The sequence below is a fragment of the Ranitomeya imitator genome, chromosome 2, assembly GCF_032444005.1.
Source record: "Ranitomeya imitator isolate aRanImi1 chromosome 2, aRanImi1.pri, whole genome shotgun sequence".
Taxonomy (NCBI): Eukaryota; Metazoa; Chordata; class Amphibia; order Anura; family Dendrobatidae; genus Ranitomeya; species Ranitomeya imitator.
In genome coordinates this window covers 765,130,595-765,155,774 of record NC_091283.1, presented here as the reverse complement: position 1 = coordinate 765,155,774, position 25,180 = coordinate 765,130,595, and the positions used below count along the sequence as shown (strand labels likewise).

At 46.1% G+C, this 25,180-nt stretch overlaps 1 protein-coding gene across 1 annotated transcript in view; it reads right to left on the bottom strand.

Moving 5' to 3' along the window:
* The window catches only part of DNA2 (DNA replication helicase/nuclease 2), a 69,572-nt gene that overhangs the window by 17,466 nt on the left and 26,926 nt on the right, over positions 1–25,180 (bottom strand). The window contains exons 9-14 of the mRNA XM_069753438.1: positions 23,028–23,219; positions 22,157–22,387; positions 20,768–20,884; positions 14,686–14,795; positions 13,809–13,918; positions 9,898–10,122 (exon numbers count right to left, since the gene is read on the bottom strand). Coding sequence (XP_069609539.1) covers positions 9,898–10,122; positions 13,809–13,918; positions 14,686–14,795; positions 20,768–20,884; positions 22,157–22,387; positions 23,028–23,219 — 985 coding nt within the window. The remainder of the gene's footprint in view (positions 1–9,897; positions 10,123–13,808; positions 13,919–14,685; positions 14,796–20,767; positions 20,885–22,156; positions 22,388–23,027; positions 23,220–25,180) is intronic.

Here is a 25,180-nt window from a genome sequence, read left to right as displayed (position 1 = left end):
TCTGGAAAATAGATCCAGAAGAAATAATATACGTATAGTGGGGCTGCCTGAAAAGACTGAGGGGAGAAATCCCACTGAGTTTGTGGAGAACTGGCTGCTGGAGAAGATTGGGAGCACAGTGTTGACAAAAGTTTTTGCTGTTGAACGGGCTCATAGGGTCCCGCCGCAGCCCCCTGCCCCAGGAGCAAATCCCCGTACCATGCTTGCTAAAATACTGAACTACAGGGACAGAGACATTATCCTTAGAAAGGCTAGAGAGATGGAGGATCTGACGGCTGGAGGTCAGAAAATCGCCATTTATCCGGATTATTCCGCTGCGGTTCAGAAACAGCGGATGAAGTTTACTGGAGTCAAGCGGCGACTGAGGGAGCTGGGAGTGCAGTACTCAGTGATGTTTCCCGCCAAGCTGAGACTGGTGGCTTTTAATAAGACCCACTTTTTCCTGACACCAGAGGACGCTACCCAGTGGCTTGATACTCATGAGAAAAAACTTAAGGGAATGGGCGACTGACATTTCGGCGAGATCCAGTTGGGATTTGTTTTCTCTGTCGATGGAGGAGAGTTCTGCGCTCGCTAGCAATGGTTAAAGAGTTGAGCAACTGTTGGGGGTTTTGCTGGGTCATATTGAAGGAATGGCCGGAGGGGACAGTACCAACTACTAAGTACGGGGGAGGAGGGTTATGCTGGGTACTGTGAACTGGTTTGGTACTTTTTCTATATGTTAATATAAGTTGAAATGTTAAGATACAATAAAGTGAAAGTTGGGGGGGAAATTGTGATTGCTATGGCAGCGGGACGCGAATGGAGAGGGTTAAGTAAGGGAGAGTGTTCGCAGTGGGCAGTGAAGCCCCACTCTTGCTGAGAGGAAGAATGCGTTACAATGGGGGGGTTAGGGGGGTAAGTTGGGAGGGGGCAGGGGGGGTGGGAGGGTTGGGGCAGCTCATACTTGGGAAATTGGATACTTTAACCCCTTAATGACCATCAATACGTCTTTTAACTGACCTGAGATATAAGAGAATAGCCTCCCCATACAGGTGACAATCCAGCATCTGTCGGTTGTACACTATAGCTGACAACTTGCTGTACCAGCTACGATCAGTATTTGCACCATCTAAATCTGTTTAACCCCTTAGATGCTGCTGTCAATAGTGACTACATCATTATAAATGGTTAACAGAGTGTGGGGGCTTCTTCTTTGTCACAATTGGTGCCCTCAGATCATGATTCTGTTGTCCTGATGTTTGCGATGGCAATTCACGACCAAATAGCGGCCTTAGAGTCTGACGGCTGTAGTAATCTGTTCAGAAGTTAGCAACATTTAGGTGGTAAAAATACACATTTTCATTTCTGTCATACCACTTTGCATTAATTCCTGTAAAGCACCTGAAGGGTTAATAAACTGCCTGACAGCAGTTTTCAATATGTCAGGGGGTGCTCTTTTTAAAATGGTATCACGTTTGTGGGTTTCCCAATATATAGGACCCCTAAAGTCACTTCAAACATGGATAAGTCCCTAAAAAAATAAATTTTGTAAATTTCTTTGAAAAAATGAAAAATTGCTGCTACATTTTTAAACCTCCTAAAATGCTAACAAAATGAAATAACATTTTACAAATGGTGCTGATGTAAAGCAGACATGTGGGAAATGTTATTTATTAATGGTTTTCTGTGGTATGACTATCTGGATTAAAGGGATAATCATTAAAATTTAGAAAATTGCTAATTTTTTAACATTTTTCTCAAATTTTTGATATTTTTTATAAATAAGCACAAAAAATGTTGAACAAAATTTACCATTATCATAAAGTATAATGTGTCACGAAAAAACAATCTCAAAATCACTGGGATTTGTTGAAGCGTTGCAGAGTTATTACCACATAAAGTGACACTGGTCAGATTTAAAAAATTTGGCTCGGTCACTAAGGGGTTAAGAAATGATGAGCCACATGATGGGAGATTGTATTAAAATATTGAGTTGGAATGTGAGAGGTCTGGCGGATAAAACACGGCGGGCGGCAAGTCTGCAGTATGTCCGAGAACAGAAGGTCTCAATGATATCTACAATGATCCCTACACAAAGTAAGGAACTGTTCATCTCCTCTTCAATCCTCCCCATCCACCTCACCTCCTCCTCCAAACTGTTCCTTAACATACAATCCTCTGTCTCCAAGCACAGACAGCCACCTCATGCCCTCTCCTGCTCCCACCTGCTAACACTTTCTCTGCTCCTTCTTACTGCTGGTGATATCTCTCCAAATCCTGGTCCTCCTCACCATATTCCCACAATCATTTCTACCTCCCATCCACGCTCTAGCACAAACTTCCGTAACCTCTCTAACCTTATACCCATTCACCCAGCCCCCGCTTCCCCAGTCCCACTAACAGGAGCTCTGTGGAACGCTCGCTCTGTCTGCAACAAGCTCTCCTACATCCATGATCTCTTTGTTACTACCAAACTTTCCTTCCTCGCCATCACCGAAACCTGGCTCACCCCCTCTGACACAGTCTCCCCTGCTGCACTCTCTTACGGTGGCTTCCACCTTTCCCACACACCCCGCCCCAGCAGCAAACATGGCGGAGGAGTTGGTTTTCTCCTGTCAGATAACTGCTCCTTCACCCCAATCCCACTGCCACCCTCTGTTACCCTCCCTTCCTTTGAGGTGCACTCTATGCGCATCTATTCCCCCACGAACCTCCAACTGGCTGTCATTTACCGCCCCCCAGGGCCAGCCACCATCTTCTTTGACCACTTCACCACCTGGCTACTTCATTTCCTTTCTGCGGACATCCCCACTATCGTCATGGGCGACTTCAACATACCCATTGACACTTCCCTCTCAGCTGCCACTAAACTTCTATCTCTCACTTCCTCCTTCGGCCTCACTCAATGGTCTTCTGCAGCCACTCACAAAGACGGTCACACACTGGACCTCATCTTCACCCGCCTCTGCTCTCTATCTAAACTCTCTAACTCACCTCTTCCACTCTCTGACCACAACTTTCTCACATTCTCATCTCTCTCCACTCCATGTCTACAATCCCCACCCCACAAACTTTCACACCCTCGCAGAAATCTTAAACATCTTGACCTACATTCATTCTCTGAATCCCTCCTCCCCCTCACAGGCATAAGTTCCATACACAATGCGGATGACGCTGCTGCTCTATATAACACCATAATAGCTGTAGCTTTGGAATCTGCTGCCCCACTTACACATACCAAAGCTCGCAAAATAAACAGACAGCCCTGGCACACCAGCCTGACCAAAGAACTTAGGCGAGCTTCCAGGGCTGCTGAGCGCAGATGGAAAAGATCCCACTCTAACGAGCACTTCATCGCATTCAAACAGTCCCTCACTACTTTCAAGACCACACTTGCCACAGCTAAACAAACCTACTTCTCATCTCTCATATCCTCCCTCTCTCACAACCCTTAACAGCTATTCAACACCTTCAATTCTCTCCTCCGTCCCCCAGCACCTCCTCCCTCCCCACTTATCTCCGCTGAAGACTTTGCCTCATTTTTCAAGCAGAAGATTGATAGCATTAGAGACAGTTTTGGTCAACAACCCCCAGAGCTCTTCCTCCCGATTTCCCAGCCCTCCACCTCCAAAACCAACTTCTCCACCATTACAGAAGATCAACTCTCCACTCTACTCTCAAGATCACATCTCACCACCTGTGCACTTGACCCGCTCCCATCCCACCTCATCCCAAACCTCACCACAATCTTCATCCCAACCCTAACCCATCTTTTCAACTTATCTCTAACAACCGGTGTTTTCCCTTCAAGCTTTAAACATGCCTCCATCACACCTATCCTCAAAAAGCCCTCTCTTGACCCATCCTCTGTATCTAGCTATCGCCCTATATCATTTCTCCCCTATGCCTCCAAACTACTGGAACAACACGTCTACCTTGAACTGTCCTCCCATCTCTCTTCCTGCTCCCTCTTTGACCGCCTACAATCTGGCTTCCGGTCACACCATTCCACCGAAACTGCCCTAACTAAAGTCACCAATGACCTCTTAACCGCCAAGAGCAAGCTACACTACTCTGTCCTCCTCCTCCTCGACCTGTCGGCTGCCTTTGACACAGTGGACCATTCCCTATTATTACAAACCCTCTCATCCCTTGGCATCGCAGACTTGGCCCTATCCTGGATCTCATCATACCTAACAGACCGGACATTCAGCGTCTCCCACTCACACACCACCTCCTCACCTCGCCCTCTATCTGTCGGAGTCCCACAAGGTTCAGTCCTTGGGCCCTTGCTCTTCTCCATTTACACCTTTGGCCTGGGACAGCTCATAGAATCTCATGGCTTTCAGTATCACCTCTATGCTGATGACACACAGATCTACATCTCTGGACCAGATATCACCTCCCTACTAACCAGAATCCCTCAATGTCTGTCCACTATTTCATCCTTCTTCTCCGCTAGATTTCTGAAACTTAACATGGACAAAACAGAATTCATCATCTTTCCCCCATCTCACGCGACCCCCCCAACGAACCTATCCATTACAGTAAATGGCTGCCCACTCTCCCCAGTCCCACAAGCTCGCTGCCTCGGGGTAATCCTTGACGCTGATCTCTCCTTCAAACCACATATCCAAGCCCTTTCCACTTCCTGCCGACTGCAACTCAAAAATATTTCACGAATCCGTTCATTCCTCAACCATGAATCTGCAAAAACCCTAGTCCATGCCCTCATCATCTCTCGCCTTGACTACTGCAACCTCCTGCTCTGTGGCCTCCCCGCTAACACTCTCGCACCCCTCCAATCTATTCTAAACTCTGCTGCCCGACTAATCCACCTGTCCCCCCGCTATTCCCCGGCCTCTCCCCTCTGTCAATCCCTTCACTGGCTCCCCACTGCCCAGAGACTCCACTACAAAACCATAACCATGACGTACAAAGCCATCCACAACCTGTCTCCTCCATACATCTGTGACCTCGTCTCCCGGTACTTACCTACCCGCAACCTCCGATCCTCACAAGATCTCCTACTCTACTCCCCTCTTATCTCCTCTTCCCACAATCGTATACAAGATTTCTCTCGCGTATCACCCCTACTCTGGAACCCTCTACCACAACACATCAGACTCTCGCCTACCATCGAAACCTTCAAAAAGAACCTGAAGACCCACCTCTTCAGACAAGCCTACAACCTGCAGCTACCACCGATCGACCAAACCGCTGCATGACCATCTCTACCCTCACCTACTGTATTCTCACCCATCCCTTGTAGATTGTGAGCCCTCGCGGGCAGGGTCCTCATTCCTCCTGTACCAGTTATGACTTGTATTGTTTAAGATTATTGTACTTGTTTTCATTATGTATACCCCTCCTCACATGTAAAGCGCCATGGAATAAATGGCGCTATAACAATAAATAATAATAATAATAATATGTCTGCTGGAGACACATTTAGTGCGGGAGAGGGTGAACGTATTGAATAGGCGCTGGATACAGAGGGCGTATCATTCTACTTTCTCGACGTACTCTAGGGGTGTGTCTGTGTTAATACCTGCGGGGGTGCAGTATGAGGAGGTAATGGTAAAAGAGGATGTGGATGGTCAGTATGTGGTGGTGAAATGTAAAATAAATGGAGTGTTGATGTGTATAGCGGCAATGTATATTCCGCCCCCATACTCAAGTAAGAAGATAAGAGAGGTGCTGGAGAGGGTAGAGCGTTGGGGACCGTTACCATCTCTAATTATTGGCGATCTTAATAATATCTGTGATGACTTTTGGGATAAAAACAAAAATCCCCAGAATAGAACAGGGGGACATATCACTACGTTTGGGACCTATGTCCGGGAAGTAGGTATGATTGATTTATGGAGAGTTAGACATATTGGGGAAAGGACGTACTCATGCTACTCGCCAGCTCATGGTACTTTGTCTAGGATTGACTTGGCGCTGGGTAACTGTTTACTGGACACGATGGTAAGGGACGTGAGATATTTACCTAGGGCTCTTTCAGACCATAGTCCAGTTGAGGTGGAATTTCGGCCGGTGGGGACACGGATCGGGAGCAGGAAGGAGTGGAAGATTCACCCTAATTGGCTACACAGTATGGACTTGGAAAAGATAAAGAAGGAGTTGGTGGAATTTTTTGAGATTAACGAGGGAAGTGTGGATGTTCTTACAGTGTGGGAAGCCATGAAGGCGTACTTGAGGGGACTGCTGTTCAGGGATATTAGCAGGTGTAAGAGGAAATCAAGAGAGACAGAGAGGTTGGCGGTTGATGGGCTGAGGATAGCCGAGGATGAGATGGTAATAGCGGGTACTCCGGAAGCTGGGAGGAGGCTAAAGGCAGCTCAGAGTCAGTTGGAGGAGGTATTGCTCGGTAAGGCTGAAAGGAAGAGGGAATTCATGAATCTGGCTTTTTACCAGGAGGGTGAATCTGTGGGTCATTTGCTATCGATGGTGGCTTCTGCCCAGAGAAACACTTCCTTTGTTCATTCTTTGGTATCGGGGAGCGGTGTGGCTGTCTCTGAGACTTCAGAGATTTTGGACATTTTTGCGGATTTTTATGCGGACTTATATTCCTCTCAGGTAGATGGGTCGGTGGAGGACACGGTGGCGTTCCTTGAGGAATTGGAGCTCCCAAGGCTGAGTGACATAGATAGAGAAGATTTGGAAGCTCCCATCACGGAGGAGGAGTTGGGTCGGGCACTGCAGTCTATGGCTAATGGGAAGGCACCTGGCGTAGATGGATTTCCTGCTGAAATTTATAAAAACTTTGGGGAAGTGCTGATCCCTAAATTAAGGGTACTTCTGGAGGAGGCTAGGAGTGGCGGTCGTCTACCGGCATCTATGCGGGAGGCCATAATAGTGGTGATTCCTAAGGAGGGGAAGGACCCGAAACAGCCGGATTCATATCGGACAATCTCCTTGCTTACTACAGACGTTAAACTTCTGGCTAAGGTGTTGGCGATGAGGTTGACAAGTGTTATTTCCGGCCTGGTGCACTCAGACCAGTCCGGCTTTATGCCTGATCGGTCCACTGCGATCAACTTATGAAGGCTGTATATGAATTTGCAACTCAGATCCGACAACTGTGGCCAGAGAGTTATTGCATCTTTAGACGCCCATAAGGCATTTGATAGTGTGGAGTGGGGATATCTCTGGCAGGTGCTCCGGAGTATGGGGTTTGGACCGCAGTTCATATCCTGGATTCAACTAATGTACTCGATGCCGATGGCTAGGGTTAGGGTGAACGCGGAGTTGTCACGGACCATACAACTGGCTAGAGGGACGAGACAGGGGTGTCCGCTCTCTCCTCTTTTGTTTGCTCTGGCTGTGGAACCACTGGCTGCTAAGCTTCGACGGTCTGATGAGGTGACTGGGTTTAAATATGGGATGATTGAAGAAAGGGTGGCGTTGTATGCGGATGACATTCTGCTATTTCTGGCTGACCCGGGTATGTCCTTGGAGGGAGCCATTGGGATTATTGAGCGTTTCGGATCGGTATCGGGACTTAGGATAAACTGGAGTAAGTCTGTCTTGTTTAAGGTGGATGATGATGGTGGGGAGTCACTGGAGGATGGGCGACTGGAGATGACTAGCCAATTTAAGTACCTTGGAATATGGGTATCTATGCCTGTTACTGACTATATACATAGAAATCTGACTCCAATCTTAGGTGTTCTTAAAGCGAAAGCGGATGCTTGGCTTAAACTGCATTTATCTGTGGTAGGTAGGGTGAATCTTATTAAAATGATTTTGATGCCAAAAATACTGTATATTCTTCATAATGCGCCAGTTTGGATACCACGTGGGAGATTTAGACAGATTAACTCTCTGTTCAGGAATTTGATATGGGGGAGACAGCATCCGCGTATCAAACTGGAGACACTTCAGCGACCCAAGGAAGATGGGGGATTGGCATTGCCTAACCCTGAAATATATTTTCTTGCAGCCCAGAGTCAGCATCTAAAAAGCTGGGCGCATGAAGGGTCATCTGGGGCGGTACAGCGGCTGATGGAAGTGGTGACAAAAAGAAGGCCAGTGGTACAATGTTTGGAGGATGGATCCCTGGGGGCTCTGGGGAAATTACCGTATACCCGACTGTGTTGTTGATACGCAGGCTGTGGGGTAGGCTGAGACATATACGGGGGGTCACGGATTTGACTAGATTCTCACCGCTATGGCATAACAGCAACTTACAGGAGTTTGAGGCACTGGGGGTACTGACAGAATGGCAAGTCAAAGGGATTCAATACGTGTATCAAATAATTGAGCGAGGTGAATTGAAATCATTTTCCCAATTGCAGGCGGAATTTGGTCTTGGGACTGTGGGGGAATTTCAGTATTTGCGGATGAGGCATGCTTTTGGAGCTCAGAGTAGAAACGGAGGTATTGGAATTCAGAGGGATATAGTACTGGAGTATGTGTGTAATGAAGGGACTACTGGGGGAGTCATATCTACTTTGTATAAAGATCTGTTGCACACTTTCCTATTGGGGTTTCCAATAATGGCGAGAGCTAAGTGGGAGAGGGATCTGGGTCCAATGGAGAATGAGACTTGGGAGTCGGTTCTAGAATGGGTCCCACGATTGTCACTGAGCGAACCGTATAGGCTGTCACAGCACCGATGGTGCTATATAAGGCTGGTTTGCGTGATGATTCTGAATGCCCGAGGTGTAAAACTGCAGATGCTGATATACTCCATATGATGTGGACGTGTCCGAGACTGGCTGCTTTTTGGGTGGTAGTTTTGAGTCGTATGGAAGGTGCGTATGGCTGTAAGGTGCCAAGGGATCCTATAGTGTGCTTGTTGGGATGTGTGGATGAGATTGGAGTGAATAACAACCTAAAGATAGCTATTGCCAGATTGTTATACATGGCTAGGAAGGTAATAGCTCGAAATTGGATTAGGGAAGAACCGCCGTCAAGAGGAGAGTTCCTCCAGTATGTGAAGCAGGGCCTGACACTAGAAAAGGGGTTTTATAAAAAAAGAGGGAAAATCGAAATGTTCAATAAAATGTGGTCTCCGTGGATTGCTATGGGATAGGGGTATTATAGAGGGAGAGTTAATTAAGGTTCCTAATTAATGGTAATGTTAAATGTGGCTTATATTATTGGCCGAGGGATTAGATAGTATATTGGTCTAATGATGGAAGTGCTAAGCAAGGTGAGCTGCTTTGTTGGGTGGGGTTGGGGGGTGGTGGGATTGAAGGGGAATGTTTGAAGGGGGAGAAAAAAGCTTTGTATTGAAAATGAGAATGTAACATGTCATTTATCTTGTTATTCTTAATAAAAATTTATTTGAATAAAGAAGAGAAAAATGAAGAAAAAAAAAAAAAAAAAGATATGACTCTTTGAAGCCCAGAGGGGTTAAATTCGAAAAGACAAAGAAATATGAACTGATAAGGGGTGGGAAGGTGACCCTAAGACTCATTTTAGGGAAGGTACATATGCTTTCAGTTGGTTAAGGTCATATTTTCTGATATAGACGGTAGATGCGACAGTCCCTGGACACACACACCCCCCAACAGGCCCCGGACACACACACCGACAGTCCCCGGACACACACACACACACACACACCGACAGTCCCCGGACACACACACACACACACACACCGACAGTCCCCGGACACACACACACACACACACCGACAGTCCCCGGACACACACACACACACCGACAGTCCCCGGACACACATACACACACACCGACAGTCCCCGGACGGGGACACACACACAGACAGTCCCCGGACGGGGACACACACACACACACACACACACACACACACACACACACACACCGACAGTCCCCGGACACACACACACAAACACCGACAGTCCCCGGACACACACACACACACACAAACACCGACAGTCCCCGGACACACACACACACAGACAGTCCCGGACACACCTGACTGTTGTAGAGTTCTTCTAAAGCAGTTAGTGATTTTATGGACTTGCTTTTGCAAATTTCTTCTTCACAAAATTTCTGCACCTCCGGGTGAATTTTCTGTGTTCTTCCCAGGCGTAAAAATCCAACCTTAAATTTTTTAAGTTTCAGGAGAATGTTGTCTACAGCGGAGTGAGTATAGCTGGTCAGCAACACGCTGAAGCCGCAGGCATAGAGAATTCGCACCTGGAAAGGAACACAACACGTCACCAAATACAAGAATCCTACACTAAATGCAGCTCATTGGTATGGGAGAGGGAGGAAGGCGGTGAGGGTAATACAATTACAACATACTAGGATCGTAAGGCCACGTTCACATGTGCAGTATTTTACCTCAGTATTTGTAGCCAAAACCAGGAGTGGGCCAGTCAGAGGAAAAGTATAATTTTTACTTTGTGGTATTACCTGAATGAAGATCGAACATTGGCAACCAACGGCTGGGCAATGGATGCACAGTTGTTAAACAGAGTCCTGGCAATTGGTCATCGGAGGTGGACATTCAGCCACACGTGCTCTCATTGTTAGGCCATGTTCACATTTTTTGCACTTGGCCAGTTTTTAACCTCAGTTCTTTTTAAGTCAAAACCACGAGTGGAACAATCAGAGGAAAAGTATAATAGAAACCCGTCACCACTTCTGGATTTATCACCCACTCCTGGTTTTGGCTTACAAATACTGAGGTAAAATACTGACCAAATACTGAACATGTGAATGTGGCCCTAAGAGGTGGTTTATTTATTAAGGAGACCATTTGCTAGAAACAATTCATGCAGAAATCTTCTTTTCTAATATTCAGGCTTCATAGGAGCTGAACATTTTCTGTCATAACTAGGCAGGAGCAACTCATGTGAAGAGCGCCCCTAGAGGTCTGTGATGGGAATACCTTCTCCTAAGACATTTCCCCTTTCCTTTTCCTTTTAACCCCTTCACGAGCTTGCCCTTTTCCGTTTTAGCGTTCTTGTTTTTCGCTCTCCTCCTTCCCAGAGCCATAACTTTTTTATTTTTCCGTCAATATGGCCATGTGAGTGCTTGTTTTTTGTGGGACACGTTGCACTTTTCAACAATATCATTGGTTTTAGCATGTCGTGTACTAGAAAACGGGAAAAAAATTCCAAGTGCGGTGAAATTGCAAAAAAAAGTGCAATCCCACACTTGTTTTTTTGTTTGCTTTTTTGCTAGGTTCACTAAATGCTAAAACTGAGCTGCCATTTTGATTCTCCAGGTCATTACGAGTTCATAGACACCAAACTTGTCTAGGTTACGTTTTATCTAAGTGGTAAAAAAAAATTCCAAACTTTGCAAAAAAAAAAAAAAAAAAAAATACAAAAAAAAAAAGCGCAATTTTCCAATACCCATAGCGCCTCCATTTTTCGTGATCTGGGGTAAGGTGAGGGCTTATTTTTTGCGTGCCGATTCTGGCGTTTCAAATTTTTTTCTCGCTACGCCGTTTAGCGATCAGGTGAATACTTTTTTATACTGATAGATTGGGTGATTCTGAACGCGGTGATACCAAATGTGTAGGTTTGATTTTTTTTTTTTTATTGTTTTATTTTGAATGGGGCGAAAGGGGGGGGTGATTTAAACTTTTATATTTTTTTTATTTTTTTTTTCACATTTTTTAAAACTTTTTTTTAACTTTTGTCATGCTTCAATAGCCTCCATGGGAGGCTAGAAGCTGGCACAACTGGATCGGCTCAGCTACATAGCAGCGATCATCAGATCGCTGCGATGTAGCTGAATTGCAGCCTTGCTACGAGCGCCGACCACAGGGTGTTCAAAACAGCCGACATGTCCCGGCTTTGAGGTGGGCTCAGCAGGGCACCCGACCTCCGCTGTAATAGTACGGCGGAGGTCGGGAAGGGGTTAATGTAATTACTGATTAGCTTTTATACATAGGGGCAGCATGGTGGCAAAGTTGTTAGCACAGCAGCCTTGCAGTGCTGGAGTCCTGGGTTCAAACCCCACCAAGGACAACATCTGCAAAGAGTTTGTATGTTCTCTCCGTCTTTGCTTGGGTTTCCTCCGGGCACTCCGGTTTCCTCCCACATTCCAAAGACATACTAATAGGGAATTTAGATTGTGAGCCCCAACGGGGACAGTGATGATAATGTGTGCAACCTGTAAAGCGCTGCGGAATATGTTAGCGCTATATAAAGTTTGCTAACTATCTATAAGACAATGCTGAAAGTGCTGGTCTATCTGCCTAGTTCATGCTGTGTTGGGCTACATTCCCACGTTGAGTATTTGGCGAGTTTTGATGTTGCATATTTTCTGTGGCATTTCTGCCCCTATTAGATAAACTAGGTTATGTTGCATTTTTAACATGTATTTATCTCATTTTTGACGCTGCAGCTTTTGTCTCTTTTTGGGATGTCATGTTTTAAATAAAGCTGCTTTGTTTTTGATGCTTCCTGGTAATTGGCTTTCACAAAACTTTATTGCTACAATCGTGTGCGGATTACATGAGTTTTTAATTACAAATTTCCCACATCTATTGAAATTCTATAGATGAAATCCACAGCTTACACTCGGTGTATTCACAAAAGAAATTGACATGTTGGGGATTTCAAACACCGCAGGTCAATTAATGCGGCATTTATTTATAAAAAACAAGAAGCAGCACAGTAGGGATAAATCAGAAATCCCATCCACTTTGCTGGAATTGTAAGATGCTGTGGTTTTTTTTTTGCCCAGCAAAAATACACCATCAAGAACTCCAAAAACTCATTGTGGGAATTCAAAAGTCCACTTACACGGTCTGTCTGATGTGCAGCGGTAAACAACTGCCGACCGCCAACACATTTGTCAGTCGTTTAACAGCTTGGTAACAGGCCATTGCGGCTTTAGATGTGCATTGAACGGTCTGTAATCAATGGCTCAGTGCACACAGGCTGCCATTGGTCTTGGCAGTGCAGTTGCTGTTCACACAGGACGATAAGCTGCAGAGAATGACCATCAGCCGGTCACCGCTCTGCTTTCCGGCCGCTGTGCTCACAGTCAGTGCAGAGGAGTGCAGAGAAGCACAGCGCCGGGGACAGACAGCGGTAGGTAAGTACCGTATGTAGTGTTTGTTTTTTTTATTTTTACGCTGGTAACCAGGGTAAACATCGGGTTACTAAGCGCGGCTCTGCACTTAGTAACCCGATGTTTTCCCTGGTTACCCGGGGACTTCAGGATCGTTGGTCGCTGGAGAGCTGTCTGTGTGACAGCTCTCCAGCGACCAAACAGCGACGCTGCAGCGATCGACATCGTTGTCGGTATCGCTGCAGCGTCGCTTAGTGTGACGGTACCTTTAGAAAGTGTGACCTTGGCAGTAAAGCCAGCACTTTTACCATGGTCTTAAAGGGAACCTGTCACCCCCAAAATCAACGGTGAGCTAGGGCCCGGACCGGGACGCCCACAGCAGCGGGAACGCCCCTGGGTGAGTATAATCTAACCTCTTTTTCTCATCTTTTAGGACACATCGGGGGCTTATCTACAGCATTCCAGAATGCTGTAGATAAGCCCCTGACGCCGGTGGGCTTAGCTCACCCTCGATTTTGGGGGTGACAGGTTCCCTTTAAAGATAGACGGAAGCAAAATAGGTATAGAAGTTAAATACAAAGATGCATAACTTTACAGGGATAATAAAAAAGTTCAGTATCTCTAACTATTCAATCTATACAGCGAGTGGTAAATCGGCCCCCAGCATATGGTGATCTGAGTAATCAGAAGCTGGTTAGAGTAAGGAATGATGGCTGCAGCCTTAACCTAAACTTAAAAGAAATGTAATAAAATATAAATACATACCCATACACATCATCTCTGTAGCTAAAGTTACCATAAATCAGAAAATCAATGGTAAATTCCAACACAATGATTAAGAATCTTACTAAAGTACAGATGGTCGTGGTCTTCCCTGTTCCAGGCATGCCCACAATTAGTGTATAATCCTCAGACAGGAGAACACGTTTCATAGCTTGCTTCTGAGGTTTATTGAGGCCTAGAAGAAGAATTAAAAAAAACCCTCAAGATTGGACTGTAATATTAATGTAAAAAACAAAACAAAAAAAAAGTCTCACCGTCACCTAAAGTAATAATTTACTATTACACATACATAAGTCACAATCTTCTATGATAAACACGCAGCTCACTGCCTTGTATGTGAGCAACTATTACTATTTCAGAAGTAATTACAGGCGTTGTCCACTACTCGGACAGCCCCTTCTCAATCAGCATGCTTGCCCCAGTAAAACAACAACACTCTTACAGACCTCCGGTGAGGTTGGCGCTCACTCTCCCGATGTCACGCAATTCCTGCAGCCAATCGGCATTGGCGTCACTCTTCCCACCTTCAGACGTATCAGACATCAAGAGGAAGCCAGAGCTGGGGCGGGCCGCTCACTTCCTCTTGAGGTCCAATATGTCTGAATGTGGAAAGAGAAGGCAGTGATGATTGGCGGCAATGATTGCGTGACATAATGTGACGCAATCCCTGGGAGAACCAGTGCCGACACCGTAGGGAAGTATAAGTGCTGATATTTTTTTTTGGGGGGGGCAAACATGCTTATTGTGAAGGGGCTATCCTATTAGTGGACAACCCCTTTAAGGAACTACAATATCAGCATGTCTGTGCAGTACCTTACCAGTCTATGGCCACTTATCCACAAAATGGAAAAGAGAAATTAATCAGTAATTTAAAATAAAAAAAAAAGCAAAAATACCAGGGGTCGTTTTCATTTAATTTCTAACTTTAGGCAATACTCTTACCCTTCAGGATATTTGCCACGGTGTCCTTTGCTTCATGGGGCAGAACACTGCTTAAATATTGGATGAAGCTCGGTTTTTTAAAATCGATAATTAAATCTCGAAGCTTTGCACTAAGGAGAAGAGCAGACAATGTGAAGGTGGGAGCTAAATAGAGTGCATTACACAGAATATTAAGTGCAATATTACACCAAGAACTGAAGAACCAGTCCAATAATAACAAGCCACAAAAGACAAAATCAACCCACTCGGTGTCGTCATTGCTGTCTGCGTGACAGAAGTTTCTCAGGCACGATGGTGTAACTATTGGTAGAATATTTGAGGTGTATATGACAGAATTTCACATTTACTAAACTTGTCAGAGTATCTTATAACAAATACAAGTGTTATTACTGCTGAACTATGTAACGGCTATCCCCCATTTCTAGTACCAGAGTACCAGTGTCAGGCGTTGTCATCAGTGATGACATTAACCCCCTATCCACCAGTCATTTTTGGTCTTTATTACACTCGCCCCCCCCCACTTTTTTTTTTTTATTGCCACACTCCAGGAGCCACAACTTGTTTTTTTTTTTGGTGACAAAAATAGGGATTTTTGTGTACTCACCGTAAAATCCTTTTCTCCGAGCCATTCATTCGAGGACACAGACCGTGGGTGTATGTTGCTGCCACTAGGAGGCTGACACTAAGTGATACAAAGAAAGTGATCTCCTCCCCTGCAGTATACACCCTCCTGCTGGCTCTCAGCTAACCAGTTCGGTGCAAAAGCAGTAGGAGATCAATAACATATGAGTGTATAGCACGTCATATTATATATGAGAGTATAGCATGACAAATTATAAAACAAGCACAAGCTAATAACAGGGTGGGAGCTGTGTCCCCCAATGAATGGCTCTGAGAAAAGGATTTTACAGTGAGTACACAAAAATCCCTATTTCTCCTTCGCCTCATTGGGGGACACAGACCGTGGGACGTCCCAAAGCGGTCCCTGGGTGGGGACAACATCAGATCAGGCCCTGTGTAACCGCTACTTACAAGTGCGCCAAAGCGGCCTGCAGAGTCTGCCTGCCCAGACTCACATCTGTGGAAGAGTTGGAATTATAGTGCTTCAAGAATGCATGCGGACTGGATGAATAAGCAAGCTTGCAGGCATGCTTGCCGACGTCTGGTGCCTAGAGCCCTCGATAAACAGGGAGATAGGCTGACATCTGGCACGGAAAGACTCCTGGATGGTGAAACGAATCCACCAGGCTAACATAACCAATGAAATGGCTAAACCCTTCCTGTAACCGTAAGGAAGCCTTCTTTTTACTGTCAGTAAGCCCAAGTAAAGTGTCCAACCTTCGGAAGGACGCAGTCCTCGATACGTACCTACTCGGAACACTCACTTCGTCCAGATTATGGGGAACCCATTCCGTTTTTTGGACTAGAGCCGAAAGAGATGAGGGAAGGATGATGCACCTGTAACAGTGGGAATACAATACCACCTTGGTAACAAGGGAAGGGGATGGCCTGAGGACAACCTTGCCTTGATGGTAATAAGGAAAACAAAGTCTGAAAGAACAGAGCAGCAAGCTCTGAAGACATCAGGACGACAAGATCGCAGAGAAAAAAGGGGGCAACCTTCCCTGATAGTAAATTCTGTCCGGATCAAAAAGGAGTCTACTGTGAGACCCCCAGGACCATTAAGGTCCCAAAGATCTAACGGTATGGAATAGGGAAGAAACACATGTGAAGACTCCCTGCGAGGCAGTCCATATTTGCAGTTTTGTTGCAATAAGACAGAAAAATACTAGTTCCGCAGAAGAAAAATCCTGACATGGTCAGTGCGGATCTCCCAGGATCACTGGGGCCCTTCCTGCTTCCAAAAAGATCTCGGAAATAGTGGAAGAGGGGTTATGGAAATTGGTACCATGGAAGAACCAGAGCATGTACTGCGATGGCTCTTGGATCTCGAGCCCGAGCCATGAACTCGAGTACATTGGCATTCAGTCTGGACGTCATCCGACCTACATCTTGAGTGCTCCAGTGAAGGCAGATCTGATGGAAGACTTCCGGGTGAAGTTCCCACTCTCTTGATGAGAAACCCTGGCGGCTGAATATGTCTGCCACCCAAAGTTCTACTCCAGGGATATGAATGATAGATCTCGGCCCATAGAGAATGTGAGGTGCCATGGCGCCTGACTGTGGGTACCTGCTAGATCATTGACGTATGGCACAGCCGTGGCATTGCCAAATTGAAATCGGATGGGGTGACCCGCCAGAAGGCAGTGGACCTGCTGTAGGATTAGCCGTACCGTTCAGATCCCCAGAGCAATGATCGGGAGAAGAAGACTGGCATTGGTAGTCACTAATAAACATTGAACCGGGAGAAAGGCCCTGGATGAGGAAGAAGCTCAGAGACTACCCCCTCTGAAAGCCTGATTGACTTGCTGAAAACGAGCGGAGCGAAGCGAAGGAAACTGCTTCCATTGTCGTCACCATTTTTCCTCACAACCCTCCTAGCAAATCGAATGAAATGAGGGGATGAGTGATCAAGTGAGCGAGCTCCCTGTTGAAGGGCCACAACTTTGTCTCGAGGGAGAATTACCATCCTTCTGGAAGTGTGCAGGATCATCCTCAAAAAGGATATCTGCTGGGCTGGAAATGAGGAAAAACTTGTCTAAGTTTAGCTGCCAGCCCAGGTGAGAGGGTATCGCAAGTGATATAGACGACTCAGCGTAGTCCTGGAAGAGCGGCTAGAAAGTCGACCAAATAGGGCAGGACGACCACGCTTCTAGGGTGCAAGAGGAAAATGACAACCGCCATGACCCTTGCGAACACTGGGTGCGGTAGCAAGGCGGATGGGCAAGATCGTGACTGTGAAATGCTGTTCGCAAATGGAAAAGCGAAGGAATTTTTGAAGAGGGAAAAATAGGAATATGAGGATAAGAATTCCAAATGTCTATGGATGCCAGAAACTCCACCTTTATCTGTTGAATTAATGGCTAAGCGGAGGAACTCCATCCGAAGAAGGAGGACCTTGTCAAAGGTTGTCAGAAGTTTGAGGTCCAGGATCGGTCTTACTTTTCATTCCCCCTTTTTGGAACCAAGAGCCTTTAGATCTAGACTGTCCTGGACAACCCTTCCACTGCTGGTTGGGTCTGTAGGAAACATACGATCTCTTGTTAGTCTCCCACTCAGAAGATTTGATTGGCCAGCTGTACTGTCTTCGGGAAAAGGTTACTGGTGTGAAAGTAGTTAAAGGGACTCTGTCACCTGAATTTGGCGGGACTGGTTTTGGGTCATATGGGCGGAGTTTTCGGGTGTTTGATTCACCCTTTCCTTACCCGCTGGCTGCATGCTGGCTGCAATATTGGATTGAAGTTCATTCTCTGTCCTCCATAGTACACGCCTGTGCAAAGCAATCTTGCCTTGTGCAGGCGTGTACTATGGAGGACAGAGAATGAACTTCAATCCAATATTGCAGCCAGTATGCAGCCAGCGGGTAAGGAAAGGGTGAATCAAACACCCATAAACTCCGCCCATATGACCCAAAACCAGTCCCGCCAAATTCAGGTGACAGGTTCCCTTTAAGGTCTCCGACCAGGAGACCATTGCTCAAGCAATCCATGCGGCTGCTAAGGAAGGGTAGAGCACGGAACCCGAAGCCATAAGACGGAACAAACCAGATTTGCTATCTGACAGTCCATTGTATTTTTAATTGATGATACATCGGGAAGGGATACTGGTAGGTATACCACAAGAGATTCCACCCGGTTAGTCTGCCAAGTGGCAGAATTCGGGGCTGCATCGAGCAGCTCAGGAAAAAGCCGTCTCTTGCCATCTTCGTGCAGAGGAGAAAATTAGGGACCCTCGATCCACCATCCTCTTAACAGGGAAGTGGAGAGGGATCGTCCGCCTTCTTGCATCATCTGCTAAATAGTGATGATGCAAAGGGGGGAGGGTGGGGGGGTGCTCGGACGCCAAAAAGGGTGCCTCTGAACATCCACAGAGTTCAGGTCCCCGGGTGGACAGGGCAGGTTTGTCTGGCGTTAGGCCTGGATGTAGAAGAGGATACATGGAGGCGACACTCCATGTGCTCGTCTGTTGATGGTGTGGGGAGATCGGTGCCCTTTAAAGAAAGGACCCGTCGCCCTTCAAAATCAGACCAGGCATGGCATCGCACGTAGAGGCTTCTGTCCAGTGAATCGTTAACTGGATCCAATCACCATCGGTGCACGTCCCGGCATGGAGCCGCCTCAATGACTGGGTTTCAGCCCCGAGGAAAGCGTGCGCACTCTATTGTTCTGCTGCAGGGATAGAGGGATAAACCTTAAATCGACCATGCTTTTGTTAGGGAGGTGGAGAGGAACCGTCCGCCTCCATGTGCCATCCGCTTTCACAGTGGCGGGACAGTGGGGGCTGCTCGGACGCCATAGAGAGGGGCCTCTGTACAACCACGGAGTTCACCGGGTGGACAGAGCCAGGGCCAGTTGTCCGGCTATAGGCCTGGCTGCAGAAGAGGATACGTGGAGGCGACACTCCATGTGCTCGTCTGTTCAGGGTGCGGGGAGATCGGTGCCCTTGAAGGGGCCCGTCGCCCCTAAGAATCAGCCCAGCCATGGCATCCCACGTCGCAGGAGAGGATACGGAGAGGTCTGTTGATGGTTCGGGGAGATCAGAACCTTGAAAGGATTCATCGCTCCATTCGTCCGTGGCAAAAATAAAATCAAAAATGTAAAAGGTAAAAATAGAACAATAAAGAGCTTTGGGTCCGAATAGCAGACCCGTCCGTGTGCCTCCTACGGACACTAAGCAAGAACCGGTTAGCTGAGAGCCAGCAGGAGGGTGTATACTGCAGGGGAGGAGATCACTTTCTTTGTATCACTTAGTGTCAGCCTCCTAGTGGCAGCAGCATACACCCACGGTCTGTGTCCCCCAATGAGGCGAAGGAGAAATGAGGACTTTCCTTTTTCCAGAATGAGTTGAATTTGGAAATGGCTCCATTTTTATTTACATATAACATATTAAACTATTATTAAATCTTTATGGGGAGAAAGCCTGTTTTTTGGTTGTTTATTTTGGCTTCTTAAAGCACCAAATCCAGGAGGTTTTTCATTTCAGTGGTGGAGTGGTACTACTAATCTAACGTCCCTGACCCTAGTATTACACTTACCAGCCGCCATCTTCAGCTGTCCCTGGCGCCGTTCTGGTCCTGCGGCGCCATCTTGTGGCTGCAGGTTCTGACTGACTGGAAAGCAGAGATAACGGACAAGCTCCCAATGTAAGTCTATGAGATCCTCGTTTTGGCCCTCAGACAAACACTGAAGCGATCCAGCAGGTCACAAACTGCAGAAGACTACCAGAGCAGCTCCAAGAACAGAAGACGGAGAGTGGTGATTATAATATAGAGTTCACGGTGTAGTATAATTTACATGTTCACTTTATTCTGCATGTAAATATATGTTTGCAATGATGCCCAATTTATGTGTTTATTTTTCTACTACTTTTGCAAAATAACTTAAAGGGGTTTTCCACTACTAGGACAACCCCTTGTTGATCAAAATGTTTGGCCCCTATAAAATAATAAAGCTCATACTCACCTCCCGTGCCGTTCCCGCGGTCTTGGCACTCGTGGTACCGAGGCTCTCGTGCGGTTGTTGTGAAATGTGATCCCAGCATCCAATCAGTGCCGGTGTCACTGTCGCCGCCTTATGACTAATCGAACATGAAGATGAAGTCCGAGCTGCAGCTGATCTCTGACTTCCTCTTCCTGTTCATTTCAATAGGAGACGGGGACAGTGACGCCGCGCTGATTGGGAGCCGGCGTCCCAACAGCAGCACAGTTGCCCCAGGAGATCTAGCGGCGACACGGGAGGGGAGTTTAAGGTTTATTATTTTCTGGGCGCCAAGCAAGGGGTACGAGAAGAAGTTATCCAAGTAGTTGACAACTTCTTAAAAAAAAATAAAAATTCTTCATTGGTGCCGACGGGTTTTTCTGGGAAGTAACTATACACCCGACTGCAGTAAACTACTTGAAAGCTGGACATAGTTATGTCCTTTTGTGGGAAAGGAGACAAATGTTTATGACGCAGCAACAAACCTGGCTGGAGAACTTTCCATCAGCTTGGACAGGTTTCCCAGGTGGGATTCCATGCCACCACCTCCCTCCTCATGATCCAGTCTGAATAGAGTATCTTGAGGTATCTTTGCTAAACTTCTGCAATGAAAGCAAGAAGAGACTTAGGTTTTGGGGTTATAAAGTATTTGGCATATACTATATGTACCAAAGTATTGGGACACACTTAATCATTAAATTCAGGATTTTCATTCAGTCCTGCTACCACAACGGCATAACATCCAGCCCTCGCCGTGCCATCTGCCTTTACTCAGATTAGTGAAAGAATTGATCCTTCTAAAGAGCTCAGTGGTACAAATGTGGTCCTGTAATAAGAGGTCACCGGTGTAACTAGTCCTTTCATGACATTTCTACACTTCTGAATATTCCACCATCAACAGTTAATGGTATTAATGAGAAGTGGATGGGACTGCAGGAACTCGGCCGCAAAGTGTAACCACAAAAAAAAAAACAAAAAAAAAAAAACACACAGAGCGGGGTCACTGAGTGCCAAAAAGGATAGTGCATGAAAGTCATCAAAACTCTGCTGAATCCATAACTGTAGAGCTCCAGACCGCCTCTGGGGTTAACATCAGCAGTAAAACTGTGCCCCAGGAGCTTCATGGCAGTGGTTTCCATGGCTGAGCAGCTGCCATACATCACAAAGCACAATGCCAAGCGTTGGATGGAGTAGTGTAAAGCCGCCACTGGATTCTGGAGCATTGGAAACATTCTGTGGAGTGATGAACTGGACTTCTCAATCAGGCCTCTGGTGGAAGAGTCTGCGGTTTGGTGAATGCCAGGAGAACATCACCTGCCAGACTGCATGGTGCCAACAGTAAAGTTTGGAAAAGGATGGAGAATAACTAGGCCCCTTGTTTCCAGTGAAAATAAATCTTCTTGCTTAAGCATACCAAGACATTTTGGACAACTTTCAGCTTTTTTTAGAACAGTTTGGGAAAAACTCTTCTGATCCAGCATTACTCTGGCCCAGTTCACAAAGCAAGGTCCATAACTACATCATGGTTGGGCAAGTTTGCTGTAGAAGAACTGGACTGTCTCGCTTAGAGCCGTGAACTCTATGCAATCGATCACCTTAAGGATGAACTAGACAGGAGATTGGGAGCCAAGCCCTCTGGACCAACATCAGTGACTGACCTTATAAATGCTCTTCCGGTTGAATGGACAAAAAAATAGTCACAGACCCACTCCAAAATCTTATAAAAAGCCTCCCCAGTATAGGGAAGATGTGACTAATTCCACAGTAATGCCTATAAATTTAGAATTGCATGCTACAAAGCACGTGTAGGTGTTATGTGTAGATGTTTTAATATGTTTGTCCATGAGATCTCATACATAAAGAAGTTAACGTACCTGTCCAAAATGCAGGATATGTTATTTCTGTTCACCTCTTTGATGTAACCAGTTGAGAGCGCAAGGAATTTCTTTTCCTCTCCACTAACTACAACTCTGTCTCCTGTCATCAGGTTTGTAGCTGGAATATCACCACTACGGCGCTGGAAGCAATGAAGGTGTTGTCCATCACACACACTCTGTACACCTCCCATACGTATAAGGTTTCCAACACACTGTCCATCTACTTCTCTGAAAGACAGCAAACACAACACAAATCAATGACTCATAGAAAACATAAAAAAAAAAAAAAAAACGGTATACCCTGGTGATCATGGGTAAAAGCAGTACACTTATTGCTCTATGCATTCATCATCATGGATAAAAGCAGTACACCTATTGCTCTATGCCTTCATCATCATGGATAAAAGCAGTACACCTATTGCTCTATGTCTTCATCATCATCATGGATAAAGGCAGTACACCTATTGCTCTATGCCTTCATCATCATGGATAAAGGCAGTACACCTATTGCTCTATGCCTTCATCATCATGGATAAAAGCAGTACACCTTTGCGCTATGCCTTCACCAACATGGATACCTTTGACATACGGTATATCCCATAATGAACAGTTTAACCTTTTCTATGGCAATGACACATGTAATACGCCATGGCTGGGCTAGAACATGAGGGTATGATATTAAATCCCAGAACCATAGATTAGAGATGACAGTACAGATGTATATTCAAAGTCTCCAAAAATTTTTGGTCTATTTAGTTGTAGTAAATAAGGTAAATGATGATCTGTGTATGGAGACAGACTTTACAACTTTGTCAGACATGAGAAAACTAAAGCATTGATCTGAAAGAATTTCCTTCATAACCATTACCGTTCTTCTGATGAAAGCATCCAGATATTTTTTCGTCCAGTTTTTGACTCTTTTGTTAATGCTTCTAAGGAGCACATGAGGCACCAAAGATTGAAGTAGTGCAGGTGAGATACCATCAGATGTGCGGTCTCACGCTCAATAACTGGAAGCATGTCATTGGGGATATAACTGTCACTTTGCTGTTCTACAGATCTAGAGGTGAAAAATAAAATAAAAACTTATGTCAACCAAAAACCTGCCATATTACTTACAAGAAAACTATAATATGAAAATTACAGGTCCACGTTTTCTTATACGGCTGCGTACACACACTGTGGTCATGCTGCACCTTTTATCTGCAACTGCCCTGTGCCCATTTTCCTGCACTATCACTTTTTCTTAAACGGAAACAGTAAAAAGTCTGCAGCAACACAAGGCTGTAGCAGTTAAAATCTGCAGCATGACTGCTACCTGTGAACAAAGCCTAAAGCACTTTTAGGCTATGTGCACACGTTCAGGTTTCTTCGCGTTTTTTCCGCGGTAAAAACGCTATAAAAACTCATTAAAAATGCATACATTATGCATCCTATCATTTAGAATGCATTCTGCATGTTTTGTGCACATGATGCGTTAAAAAAAGCAGCATGTTCGTTAATTTTTGCGGATTTTCTGCGTTTTTCCCGCTATTCTATGCATTTGGGGAAAAAAAGCACAAAAAAACGCGTAAAAAACGCATGAAAAAACGCGAAAAAAACGCATGCGGATTTCTGGCAGAAAACAGGATTTTTAGTTGCTTACCGTAAAATCTGTTTCTCTGAGCCTTCATTGGGGGACATAGGAACCATGGGTGTATGCTGCTGCCACTAGGAGGCTGACACTATGCAAATAAAAAAAGTTAGCTCCTCCTCTGCAGTATACACCCTACCGACAGGAAGTAGGATATTCAGTTAGTGAGAAAGCACTAGGAGAAGCAACATGTAAAAGAAAATAATAATAATAATCTTTATGTATAACGCGCCAACAAAGTCCGCCGCGCTTTACAGTATAACAGTCTCAAACACTCAAAGAGTGTTCAAAGAACTCGAATGTTAACAGTATAACACAATAAACAGAGCTGTTCAACTTGGGAGGGAGCTGTGTCCCCCAATGAAGGCTCAGAGAAACAGATTTTACGGTAAGCAACTAAAAATCCTGTTTTCTCTATCGCCTCTCATTGGGGGACACAGGAACCATGGGACGTCCCAAAGCAGTCCCTGGGGTGGGAAAAACATACTTCCATCAGGTCCGAGGAATCACCACTGCCGCCTGCAGGATCCTTCTGCCTTGGCTGGCATCCGCCAAAGCGTAGGTATGGACCTTGTAAAATTTGGTGAACGTGTGGATGGAAGACCAAGTTGCCGCTTTGCAGAGCCGTAGGGCGGAAGCCCTGTGGCGCACCGCCCAGGAGGCACAGACTACACAGGTCGGGTGAGCCCTTATCCCCGGAGGGGCACTCTGTTCTTGACCCGGTAGGCCTCCAAAATCGCCTTTCTGAACCAGCGAGCAATAGTCGCCTTGGAAGCCGACAGGCCTCTGCGCGTGCCATCAGGAATGACGAAAAGAGAAACCGTCTTCCGGAAAGCGGACGTTCTATCCAGGTAGATCCTCACTGCCCTGACGAGGTCCAGCTTGGTCAACGATCGCTCCAGAGGATGAGTCGGAGCTGGGCAAAAGGAAAGTAGAACGATGCCCTAGTTGAGGTGGAAGGTGGTAACCACCCGAGTAAGGAAGGAAGGCGGAGACCTGAGGACCACCTGGTGGATGGCCAAGGAAGGAGGTCGGCGAGAGAGGGCCGCCAACTCGGAAACGCAGCGGATAGAAGTGATGGCCACAAGAAAGGCCCCCTTCCAAAATAGAAGGGACAGGGGAACCTCCCTGAGAGGTTCAAAGGGGGAAACTCTCAGAAAGTCCAGTACCAGATTTATATCCCATGAATCCACAGGGGCCCTGAACGGAGGGACAGCATGGGCCACTCCTTGAAGGAAGGTCTTCACCTGTGGCTGAGAAGATACAGTCTTCTGGAAAGGATGGAGAGCGCAGAAACCTGCCCTTCAGGGAACTAAGAGCAAGGCCCGAATCCAGACCAGCCCGAAGGAAAACCAAAATGGAAGGCAAGGAAAGGGACTTATGTAAAA